General features: G+C 32.9%; 1 protein-coding gene and 1 long non-coding RNA gene across 3 annotated transcripts in view; one reads left to right on the plus strand and one right to left on the minus strand.

Moving 5' to 3' along the window:
* Positions 1-12,560, minus strand: part of camk1db (calcium/calmodulin-dependent protein kinase 1Db) — a 24,609-nt gene extending 12,049 nt beyond the window's left edge. The window contains exons 1-2 of one of the 2 annotated variants that reach the window (XM_048157889.1): positions 11,833-12,560; positions 1,523-1,654 (exon numbers count right to left, since the gene is read on the minus strand). In XM_048157889.1, coding sequence (XP_048013846.1) covers positions 1,523-1,654; positions 11,833-11,927 — 227 coding nt within the window. In that variant the 5' untranslated portion in view covers positions 11,928-12,560. The remainder of the gene's footprint in view (positions 1-1,522; positions 1,655-11,832) is intronic. The other variant, XM_048157890.1, reaches the window with a different exon arrangement.
* LOC125246842 overlaps positions 1-12,701 on the plus strand; it is a 32,313-nt gene that overhangs the window by 5,881 nt on the left and 13,731 nt on the right. The gene's annotated exons all lie outside the window — the stretch shown is intronic.

A 12,701-nucleotide genomic window follows, 5' to 3' on the forward strand; every position in this document is an offset into this window, starting at 1 on the left:
CTTTTGACAGCCTACAAAGGGACAAAAGCATAAGTAAAATAAAGTAAAATAAATAAAAAAAATAGTAGTGCTTTTGACAGCCTACAAAGGGACAAAAGCATAAATAAAATAAAATAAAAATAGTAGTGCTTTTGACAGCCTACAAAGGGACAAAAGCATAAATAAAATAAAATAAAATAAATAAAAAATAGTAGTGCTTTAGACAGCCTACAAAGGGACAAAAGCATAAATAAAATAAATAAAAAATAGTAGTGCTTTAGACAGCCTACAAAGGGACAAAAGCATAAAATAAAAATAAAATAAAATAATGAAATGAAATGAAATTAAATAAAATAGTAGGGCTTTTGACAGCCTACAAAGGGACAAAAGCATAAATAAAATAAAGTAAAATAAATAAAAAAAATAGTAGTGCTTTTGACAGCCTACAAAGGGACAAAAGCATAAATAAAATAAAATAAAATAAAAATAGTAGTGCTTTTGACAGCCTACAAAGGGACAAACGCATAAATAAAATAAAATAAAATAAAATACAATAAAATAAAATAAAATAAAATAAAATAAAATAAAATAAAATAAAATAAAATAAATAAAAAATAGTAGTGCTTTAGACAGCCTACAAAGGGACAAAAGCATAAAATAAAAATAAAATAAAATAATGAAATTAAATGAAATTAAATAAAATAGTAGGGCTTTTGACAGCCTACAAAGGGACAAAAGCATAAAATAAAATAAAATATTTTGTTTGAAAGCATAAAATAAATAAAATAAAATACTAGTAGTGCTTTTGACAGCCCTACAAAGTGACAACAGCGTAAAATAAAATAAATTTCTTCAGAAATCATCCTAATATGCCGATTTGCTGCTCAAGACACATTTCGCATTATTATCAATGTTGAAAACAGTTGTGCTGCTTAATTTGTTGTGGAAACTATGATACATCTTTTCAGGATTCTTTGATGGATAGAAAGTTCAAAAGAGCAGCATTTATTTGAAATGGGAATCTTTTGTAACATTTTATAAATGTCTTTACTGTCACTTTGGATCAGTTGAATGAATCCTTGTGAATAGTCACGTTCCAGTCACTGTCATTCTGACCACTGTGAGAGGCTGCATCTGGAATCCAGCTGCATGCTGCAGCGTTTTTACTCGCCAACGTTTTGCCTTGCCTCCTTGCCTGAACGCCTTTTTACCATGACAACCGCGGACCTGTGCTCGGCCTCAACGTGCGGTGAATAGCGAGGTCTGCGGCGGAGGCCACATGAATCATTTGTACGGCCTTTTAAACGCTTCCGCTGCTTTTGAAAGGGACAGGTAGGAGTCAGTAAAGGTAGGAGGCTGTGAGGGGCGTGTCATAAAGGCTGAGTCATCTCCTGCTCGGAGGAGAAATGCTGAAACTCCCACTAACAGCTTCCTTTGAACTTTAGGTTTTTTTTGTCAGTAGCTAGAGGAACTTCTGTGAAGCATGTAATGGGTGTTGAGTTTGTTATTTTAAGCCTTTTCTGGTAGCTTTTAGAATACTTACTTCCTCAGCACTGCAATCTCGTTTTCTATTCCACTCTCTTTTCCTCTTAGTGCTTTTTTTGGGATGCATTTCACAGCGTACATATCTCCTGTGGCCTTCTCTTGGGCCAGGACCACCTCAGAAAACGCCCCACTGGAAAAAGCATTAAAAAAAAGGTGAAATATAAAATAGTGGCCAGAGATTTTTGGAATACAGAGAAAGGACAGAGACTAAATATGGTGCTTGAAAGCTTAGCAGCACACAGTAGTCTGAAACCAGAATGAAAAAATAATAAAAATAAAATAAAATAAAAATGAGTAATGCTTTAGAAAGCCTACAAGGAGATAAAATAAAATAAAATTAAAAAATAAAATAGCAGTGCTTTAGACAGCCTACAAAGGGACAGAAGAATAAAATAAAATAATAAAAAATAAAATAAAATAAATAAAAATAGTAGTGTTTTAGACAACTCAAAAAGGGACAGAAGAATAAAATAATAAATAAAAATAGTGATTTAGACAACCTACAAAGGGACAAAAGCATAAATAAAATAAAATAAATAAAAATAGTAGTGTTTTAGACAACCCACAAAGGGACAGAAGAATAAAATAAAATAATAATAAAAAATAAAATAAATAAATAAAAATGGTAGTGTTTTAGACAACCTACAAAGGGACAGAAGAATAAAATAAAATAAAATTAGTAATGCTTTAGATTGCCGACAAAGGGATAAAATAAAATAAAAAATAAAAAAATAAAATAAAACAGTAGTGTTTTAGACAACCTACAAAGGGACAGAAAACTAAAATAAAATAAAATAAAAATTAGTAATGCTTTAGACAGCAAACCAAGGGATACAATAAAATAAATTAATATAAAATAAAATAAAATAAAATAGTAGTGCTTTAGACAGCATAAAAAGGGACAGAATATTAAAATGAAATAAAATAAAATAAAATAATAAAAAAATAAAAATGTAGTGTTTTACACAGCCTACAAAGGACAGAAAAATAAAATAAAATAAATAAAAATAGTAGTGTTTTAGACAACCTACAAAGGGACAGAAAAATAAAATAAAATAAAATAAAAATTAGTAATGCTTTAGACAGCAAACAAAGGGATAAAATAAAATAAAATAAAATAAAATAAAATAAAATAGTAGTGCTTTAGACAGCATACAAAGGTACAGAATATTAAAATGAAATAAAATAAAATAAAATAATAAAAAAAAATGTAGTGTTTTAGACAGCCTACACAGGGACAGAAGAATAAAATAAAATAAATAATAAAAAAAAAAAAAGAAAAAAAAAAAAAGTAGTGCTTTTGATAGCCTACAAAGGGACAAAGGCATGAATTAATCAAAGAAAACAACATTAGTGCTTTAAATAGCCTAAAAAGGGACAGACAAATAAGATAATAAAACATAGAAGAACATTTTGACTTGGCCATTTTATGAGCATTTCAAATAGTAAGGACCACTTCAAATGTTTCACTATATTTGTATATTTTCAAAACTGTGGTGCTCAAAAGCATAGCCAAACCTACACATACACATGCACGTCTCCTCTGATTCTTCAGGATGTTGTATCATATGCACTATGTGTAATCAGTTGGCCATTGTGGCTTGTAGCTAAGCCTTTATTGGTCACTGAAAATCCGCTCTAATCCTTCAGCACACACACACAGTCATTTACAAACACAGAAACGAGTGCACATGGCAATTCGGAAAGCTTGGAACAAAAGGCCGTTCCTGAACCGTTTTATCAAAATATAGGGCTTGATGCTTTGCCAAAACAAAGCATTTGTCATCTGTTTCTTAAACTGTAAAATTCATCTGCGATTGAAACGCAAGCCCTTCAGGAGGCCAGAAATGCAGTGACTCATTGGCCGAGCGCCCAGCAGGTTGAGAACTTTGTAAGCTATGTGTTCATATGAGCGTGTGAGATTGCAGTGGGCGCAGCGTTCATCTCTGCAAAGGATTAAACCAGAAGAAAAACAACAGCGTGTGGTTGGATCGAGTGCGTTAAACAGATCAGATTAAACAATTCAGACATCTTTTACACGGCAACATTAATGGTGTTTTCAGGTGCAAAAGTCACTGACTAAAGTTTTATGGATGGTTGCCAGAACATTGATAGGCTGTTGTAAAGATGTTCAGAGTAGTTATAAGTGCGCTGCTTTGTGGTTGCTAGGGAGTTATGAGTGGTTGCTAGGTGCTTGCTAACTGGGCCAAGTCTGAACACAGCAAATTTGATTGTTTAGAAAAGTAATCAATACCTCTGAACAAATAAAATAAAATAAAATAAATTTAGACAGCCTACAAAGGGAAAACGGCATAAAATAAAATAAAGTAAAATAATAAAATAAAAATAATTCAGGTGATTCAATTCAACAAACAACATAAAAATATTAAACAACCCATAATACAGGGGATTCAACTCAACAAGCAGCATGTAATATATATATATATATATATATATATATATATATATATATATATATATATATATATATATATATACAGTCAAACCAAAATGTATTCAGACACCTTGAGCATTTCATTCATTATTACAGTTTATTTACTATAGTTTAAAAAAATGGTAATAAAATATGACAAGATCTCAGAGTTAAACTGTGTCAGAAAAAAATTATCTTAATTATGTCAGATAACACTTAAGCAAAACATGTTCAGGTCAAATTTAACATAATTAAAAAGTCTCATAATTTAACGAATTTGTTCTCGTAATTTAACGACATTTTTCTCATAATTGAACGAATTTGTTCTCATAATTTAACGACTTTTTTCTCGTAATTTAATGACTTTATTCTTAACATTTTATCTCGACTTTTTTCTCGAAATTTAACGACATTTTTCTCATAATTTAACGAATTTGTTCTCGTAATTTAACAACATTTTTCTCATAATTTAATGAATTTGTTCTCGTAATTTAACGACTTTTTTCTCGTAATTTAATGACTTTATTCTCAACATTTTATTTTGACTTTTTTTCTCGAAATTTAACAACTTTAATCTCAAGATGGTTTTATTTTTTTATTATTGCTTGGCCCTAATCCTCTTCCGTAATTTTACTGGTAGTCCACTGTATGAAGAATTTTTGGGTATAATATGTCACAGTTTACTTTATTTTGCTATCCTCACTTACATAAATGAACTATAATGTCCTGCACCCGCTAGTAAAAATATACAAAACATATAAAAAATGTCTGAATAGTTTTTGGTTTGACTGTATATATATATATATATATATATATATATATATATAATATATATATATAAAACAATAATAAAACCCATTATTCAGATGATCAATATCCATCTGATGGAGAGTGTAATAGAGTAGCTAATTCCATTTCCATTTTGTCCTAAAAGAAGCAAGTGTCAGTAAAGGAAATAATCAGTGTTCATTTAAAAACTCAAGGCTACTACATGCCGTGTTTCACACGAGGTAAAGCCAAGAAAGCATGACCTTTAACCCACATCCATTGACCTTTATGTGCTTTGTATTCCTTGTTGTGCATCTGAAAAAGTACATTATGCAACAAAGCTTGTCAAAGCTAGCTTATGCAGTTAAAGTATGCATTTGTGTACCCGTTACACCCCTAATTTGCATAGCATGAGGTCAACAAGGAACTAGTGATCATATATCATGACTCTGTGGTCCATGACCTCAATATTTTGCAGTAATGATAAATTTGTCATGCAAATGTCTAAATACGGTAAATGGGATGTGGGTGTAATCACATATTATGGGATGTGAGAGAACGTCAGTTCAGAGTGTCTGAAAAGGTGCCCCACCATGCATATAACTTTCATGTAGTGTGCAATATAGCTGTGTGTAAATATAAAATGTCTGCAATGATCAAAGTGCATGATAAATGGAGTTACTGTCTCTGTTGCTATTCAAAGTTGTGAATTTAACTTGCACACAAATTTGGAATATTGCATAAAACATTTGTGAATAAAGTAGCGTTTCCATCCCATGTGTTACAGAGAGCAAAATCATCACTTCGGGAAATTGCTGCAAAATATTTTTAAAAAAATGGACAGTGATGATGGCTCAGGCATTTTTTAGAATGATCATACCATCATTTTAGCAATGACATATACTGAACGCAGGCAACCGCGACCTCAGGTGAATTCAGGAAAACTGGCACCTCCACTCGAAAGGCAACAGGATTAAGAGATCTAAAATTAAAATAATCTAAAATTAACGGATTAACACTACACTGATTGTATTTACTCATTTAGAAAAGCCAAAAGTGGCACAGATGGAGTTTAAACAATACGGACAGTGCAGTGTATTTGGAGGATAGGTGATTTTGTAGGTTGAGTCATTGTGTAGGAAAATCTGAGCTATTTCTGACAGTGCTGCATTGTGCATCCATCCACAAATAAATCCATGATTTCTAAGAATTTATTCATTTTTCTGGCCTGCTTTTCAAACATCTGTGTGCTGTTTTAAGTTTAGTGCCTCTGAAAGCTGAGTCTGGCAAATCTTGTGTAAGGCGCATTAGTGAATCTGTTATGTCATCTTTAGGATGGGAAATCCTAGAGAGATAATCCAGGTAAAACGTGTTCTAGATTTATGTCTGTTCTTTAGCACACAACATCGCAACAGCTTTAAACATCCACTACCAAGTGGAATTATACTTTTATGTTCAAAAATGTTGGGGTTGTTACGAGTTTTTAATGTTTTTGAAAAAAGTCTCTTCTGCTCACCAAGGATGCATTAATACAGTAAAAACAGTAATATTGTGAAATATTATTACAATTTAAAATAACTGTTTTCTATTTGAAAATATTTTAAAGTTAATTTATTCCTGTGATCAAAGCTGAATTTTCAGCATCATTACTCCAGTCTTCAGTGTCACATGATCCTTCAGAAACCATTCCAATATTATGATTTGCTGCTCAAGAAACAGTGGGTCAACCTTAATGTCATGAAGCGATGAGAATACGTTTTGTGCGCAAAAAAACCCCGACTTTATTCAACAATCTCTTCTCTTCCCTGTCTTCTCTTATCCTTACGTAGTTGCCGCAGTAAGCACAGTGAAGGCTTCCGTGTTTACGTCAGAATGCTGGCTCAGTATTGGCCAAAGATGATCATGTGATCAGCACGACACGTGTGTGATGCAGACGCAGGAGCCGGCCAATAATGAGTCAGCATTCTTATGTAGAACCTGGAAGTGCTGGATGTAAACAACGTATGAGAATGACACGGAAGAGAAGATATTGTTGAATAAAGTTATTAAAGTATTCTCATCGCTTCATAATATTAAGGTTGAACTACTGCAGTCATGTCGACTTTTTTAACAATGTCTTTAGTAACTTTCTGGACCTTGAAAGTGGTGGTTATATTGCTGTCTATGGACGAGAACATACCTCTTGGATTTCATCAAAAATATCTTAATTTGTGTTCTGAAGATGAACGAAGGTCTTACAGGTGTGGAACGACATGAGGAGAGTAATTAATGACAGAATGTTGGTGAACTAACTGTTTAAAAGCATTTTTTTTTTTTAAATAAAATTTATTTTGTAACAATATACATGTCTTTACTGTCACTTCTGATCAATTTAATGCATCCTTGCTGTATATATATTATTATAAAATAATAAATATAATTTTAGCTCAAGAAATGTATTAATAGGCACAAAACTAAGCTTTGCATCAAAATGTTTTTAAGATCATGAGAAACAAATTTACTGAAGTGTGTCCAAATTTTTGGAGGCATAATTCAGGGATCTTCAACCAGACTAATGGAGACCCAATGTCCTGCAGAAGTTTAAGGTACCTTTACATGACAATGATACGGAAGAGGATTAGGGCCAAGCAATAATAATAAAAAAAAAAAAACCATCTCGAGATTAAAGTTGTTAAATTTCGAGAAAAAATTTGTTAAATTTCGAGAAAAAAATCGAAATAAAATGTTGAGAATAAACTCATTAAATTACGAGAAAAAACTCGTTAAATTTCAAGAAAAAAGTCGAGATAAAATGTTGAGAATAAACTTGTTAAATTATGAGAAAAAAGTCGTTAAATTACAAGAAAAAAGTCGTTAGATTATGAGAACAAATTCGTTAAATTTCGAGAAAAAACTCGTTAAATTTCGAGAAAAAAGTCGAGATAAAATGTTGTGAATAAACTCATTAAAAAAGTCGTTAAATTACAAGAAAAAAGTTGTTAAATTACAAGAAAAAAGTTGTTAAATTATGAGAACAAATTCGTAATTTAACGAATTTGTTCTTGTAATTTAACGACTTTTTTCTCGTAATTTAATGAGTTTATTCTCAACATTTTATCTCAACTTTTTTCTCGAAATTTAACAACTTTAATCTCGAGATGGTTTTATTTTTTTATTATTGCTTGGCTCTAATCCTCTTCCGTATAACGATGTACTAAAAATTGAAAACTTTTTAATTTGTGTTTTTGAAAAGTTTCACTACAGATTAGCCTGGGTGCCAGCCCGAACCCCGCCCACAACATTTTTTGGACGGGAAGTTCGGTCTGGACTCGATCCATTGTGGAGTAATTATGCTCGGCTCCCAGAAGGCCGAGCCAATCAAATTGCCAGGGTGGGCTTTAATCGATGATGGACAGGCTATCTGCGGTTACGTAACCACCCACGTCATCAAAGAGCGCTTGGGTTGAATTGGTTTTCACCAACGATGACTGCAGCTGGAGAAGTAAGATGTTTAGATTCCGCTATCACGTCTGTAATAAAAGAAATCTACAGCGCATTAATTTTAAAAGACGAACAAAGAACCGCAATCAAGGCATTTGTCGATGGGAAAGATGTGTTTGCCGTCCTTCCAACGGGATTTGGCAAAAGTTTAAGTACAAGTTCAACATACGTCACTTACTGCGTTGCTCTGATTGGTTGTAGGTCTATCCAATTGAGTGCAGAGTTTTTTTTTTTTTTTACTGGTTCGGTTAAGACACGCCCCATTATTCAAGTGCAACGGAGCAGTATCAGACTCACATTCTGCCTAGAATATGAGTATGACGAAGTCAGGCTACGTACAGATGACAACGTTATCAAAACGATCCTCGTTCACACAGATCCACACGAAAACGACTAAAAACCCTGTATTATGCATGCCAGGCCAGTAGGTGGCGATGTCACTTTGTAAAGAAACAAATTACACATGCGCATGACGTCCCTGTTTTCACAAATTTGTGTTCTTGCAGTTTACACTGAGACAATAACAGTATCGTTTTCAAAAATTTACACTTTGAAACCCGTTTTCAAAAGTTTGCATTTTAAGGCATCCAAAACGTGTAAATGAATGGCCAAAACACATATGGTGTCGTGTAAACGCTTCCTTAGTTTCAACCTGCTCCAACACATTCGCTTCAAATTCTGAAGTGATCCTGAAGACCTTTATTAGAAGGTTCAGGTGTGTTTGATGTTTACACGACACTGATGAACTAAAAACTGAAGTTTTTCCTTTGCGTTTTTCGCGTACAGACAACAACGGTGTCAAATTGATTTCCGTTCACAAGGATCCGTGAAGACTGAACTGAACATGTAATACGCATGCATATTGTTTTTGTAGTTTTTGTAGATGATAATGGTATCATTTTACATTTTCATTACATTTTCAGTCCCCCAAAACGCTGTTGTCATGTAAATGAACGGCCAAAACGCATAAAAAGTTTTCTGTTTTTAACGGTGTCATGTAAACAGCCCCTGGAGCTGAACCCTGCAGTAAGTGGGTCTCCAGGAGCAGATTTGAAGACCCGTGGTGTAATTCATGCTGTTGATAATGAATTATGGTCATTACATTATCATCATCATCATCATCATCATCATCATCATCATCTTTAAAATGAGAAGAACACAAAGCACTGGAACAATGAAAAAATTACATCATCCATGCAACGTTAGAACGACTTTAAAAGCTCTTCTGCCATGGTGTTTGAACAACACAATAAAAACAATCATAATCCGGACACACGAAGAGCGAGAGAGAGAGACTTGAGAAAGAGAAAGAGAAGAAAGCCTGGATATGGCATAATCTTAATAAGAGCCTTTCCCCTCTTCTGCAGTCATATAATCCACAGTCAATACTTCAAAGCGATGGGGGTGGGGGTGCTGAACCTCAAATGACACGCAGTCAAACAGTCAGATTAAAACGATCATCACACATGTGCACACACCACTGAGATTCCTGCGGTCGGACCGCTGAGATCTAACAGAGTATCACAGTCTGGGACATGGCGGCTTCGCTATGAATGTAAAACTATTGTAACTGTTGCAGCTTCTATAAAAACGAAACATTTACATGTTGGGATCGGCCTGTTTCCACTAAAGCCTCTAGTAAATCCTTTTTTAAGAGTCTTTTGGTGTGCTGTGATAAAAATCTTATGTAATACATATACCGTGTTATAATACTGTGTTATAACGTCTGTTTGTGACCTGACCAACCTCAGCTGACTTATACACACAAAGATATAATACACACTCTTCAGATGTTTGGAAAAGGCAGTGAAATAAAATAAAATAAACAATAAAATAAAATATAAAAAATAAAATATGAAAAATATAATAATAAGTAAAATAATATAATAATAATAAACAAACAAAATTTTTTTATTATAAAAATATAATAAAAATAAAATAAATAATTAAAATAAAACAAAATAAAAAATAAAAATATAATAAAAAATAAATAATTAAAATAAAACAAAATAAATAAAATATAAAATAAAATATAAAATAATAAAATAAAATAAAATAATAAAATAAAACAAAATAAAATAAAATATGAAAAATAAAAAATAAAATTAAAATAAAATAAAATATCTAATATAATAAAAAATAAAATATAATAAAAATAAAATAAATAATTTAAAATAAAATATAAAATAAAATGTTAAAACAAAATAAATAAATAAAATATAAAAATAAAATATAAAACAAAACAACAAAATATAAAAAATAAATAAATAAAATAATTAAAATAAAATAAAATATAAAAAAAAATTAAAATGTTAAAACAAAATAAATAATATAAAAATAATTTATGTCTGGCCTGACCAAGCTCATCTGCATTATTCATGATTCTGTCTTCAGATTTTAAGATCTACATTGTTCTAACTCAAAAGACTATGAGCACAGATACATTGAAAAAGTGTATCAGAAATTAAGCGTAGTTCATTTTACAATGGTGGTGAACGTGTCAGCTAAAGGACCATCACAGTTTACAGGAAAAAATAAAATAAAATGAATTATGAAAAACACACAAATGGTGAAAGAAGAAAAATGTTTTCTCTCTCTTTCTAAGGGACATAAAAATACCTGTCCTGTTTTTGGTCCCTGCACACCATATATAAATAGACATCTCCTGGTCTATTTCAAGGCATTACTGGGGAAAACCCAGTGAACCTGTATACTTCAGTGCTGCTACAACAGAAGAGGAATTCAGAAACAGTTGTTCATGTCAACATAAAGCCATGTTGCCGGATGTGGGATATTAAAACTGACAGAAGAAGGTCTGCACATTAAAACCCGCTATGCCAAGTGGGTTAAGTATGGATTTAAAGTGCATATTATGCATTGATACAGACCACATTACACAAACCAAAACATCCGATCGATCATCTGATCCACATCTGAAGGGAATATTGGCATTCACCTATGTCTCAGTGACAGGGTTGACAGTTTTTAGTTCATACTCTCAAGGTCATATTACTATAAAGTGTTTATTAGAAGAAGATTTTAATGCTGATGTTTCGAAGAAAAAAAAAATCACAGTAACAGGGCTGACTGAAAAACCCTAAAATGTAAGACAGTGATAAAAATAGTACTTTTCCCCTCAAACATTATGATTTCATGACATTTTTTTTTATTTGCTGAATTACATTTAATATTAATAATAATTTTACAATGGTAACAGGGTTGACTCCTAATTTCTTTGTACATGGTATAATCTATTTTAATAAAAACCTTTCAACTAACATCTGACTAACACAAGTGTATATAAACGGAAATACTAGCTTTTATTTCCATATATTTGCATACATATGCAAATTGGTGTCCTGTTGTTGACACATATATTCACGAGGGACCAAAAAAAAAACGCAACATTTTCGTGATTCAGTGAGCCAGAAAAACAAGCTTTCACTTTTTAACCATTTATAACCCAGTAAATACGTGTGTAATGGGATGTTAAAGTATTTCACCTGTCTGTAACATCTGAATATTCGCACAGAAACTTTGAGAAGAAAAACTGGAGGAGATTGACTCTCTAATATGCAGATTTCAAAACCCGTCATTCACAATGTCAAAGCATCATTCATACTCACGTCCCGAGGATTTCCTTAAACTCAAATATCTTCCTGATGTCATCCACTTGCTTTTTCCATGATCCATTCACAGATTCCTCGCTTCCCCTGGCCATGGTGCTTCCAGGGAGCGCGCTGCCTCCGAATAACCTCCTTAACGCGTCAATCTTTCCAGCCTTACAGGAAACACTAACAGATAAAGACGCGAACGCGAGTATCGGTCTCTGTGACTATCTGACCGACTTTAATCGTTGCCCGCATTCCGTTTCATGCCGCCCGGTACCGCCAACAGAACGAGGACTGACCGACTAATCCAATCGCGCGAACTCACCGCGGATCCCGCCTCACTGACTCACCGCGACGAGGAGCTGAACCAACAGAACGGCTAGCGTGCGCGCGCAAATGCGTTATTCTGTATTCTTCAGGTATTGCAAAGTATGGCTGTTGTAACGCACCGGTTGACAAATGATGCAACTGTTGCCCGGTAAATAACCGGTGAGCCCGTGTGAAGGATGACAGCAGACGGCTGAACTGACTGCGTCAGGAACAGTACACCTGCTGCATGTAGATACTGCATTCATTACTAGCCATGCAAACCCAGTGCAGTGAGGAGGAAAGCACTTTTCACACTAAAAACGCCCTATTACCTCTAAAAGAGGTCATTTAGGACAGATTATCAGAATATTTCTTAAGGGAAGACACCACAGGTGAATACACTGAAAAATAAAGGGGGTTTCAGCAGTGACGCCATTGAAAAAAAAAAACATTTTTGGTTCCCCAAAGATCCTTCAGTGACATTTTTCTTAGTGAAGAACATTTTAATAATCTAAAGAACCTATTTCCATGATGTTAAAGATTCTTCATGGAACCAATAAATCGATGCCAATACC

Source organism: Megalobrama amblycephala, linkage group LG15 (genome assembly GCF_018812025.1).
Source record: "Megalobrama amblycephala isolate DHTTF-2021 linkage group LG15, ASM1881202v1, whole genome shotgun sequence".
NCBI classification, from domain to species: Eukaryota; Metazoa; Chordata; class Actinopteri; order Cypriniformes; family Xenocyprididae; genus Megalobrama; species Megalobrama amblycephala.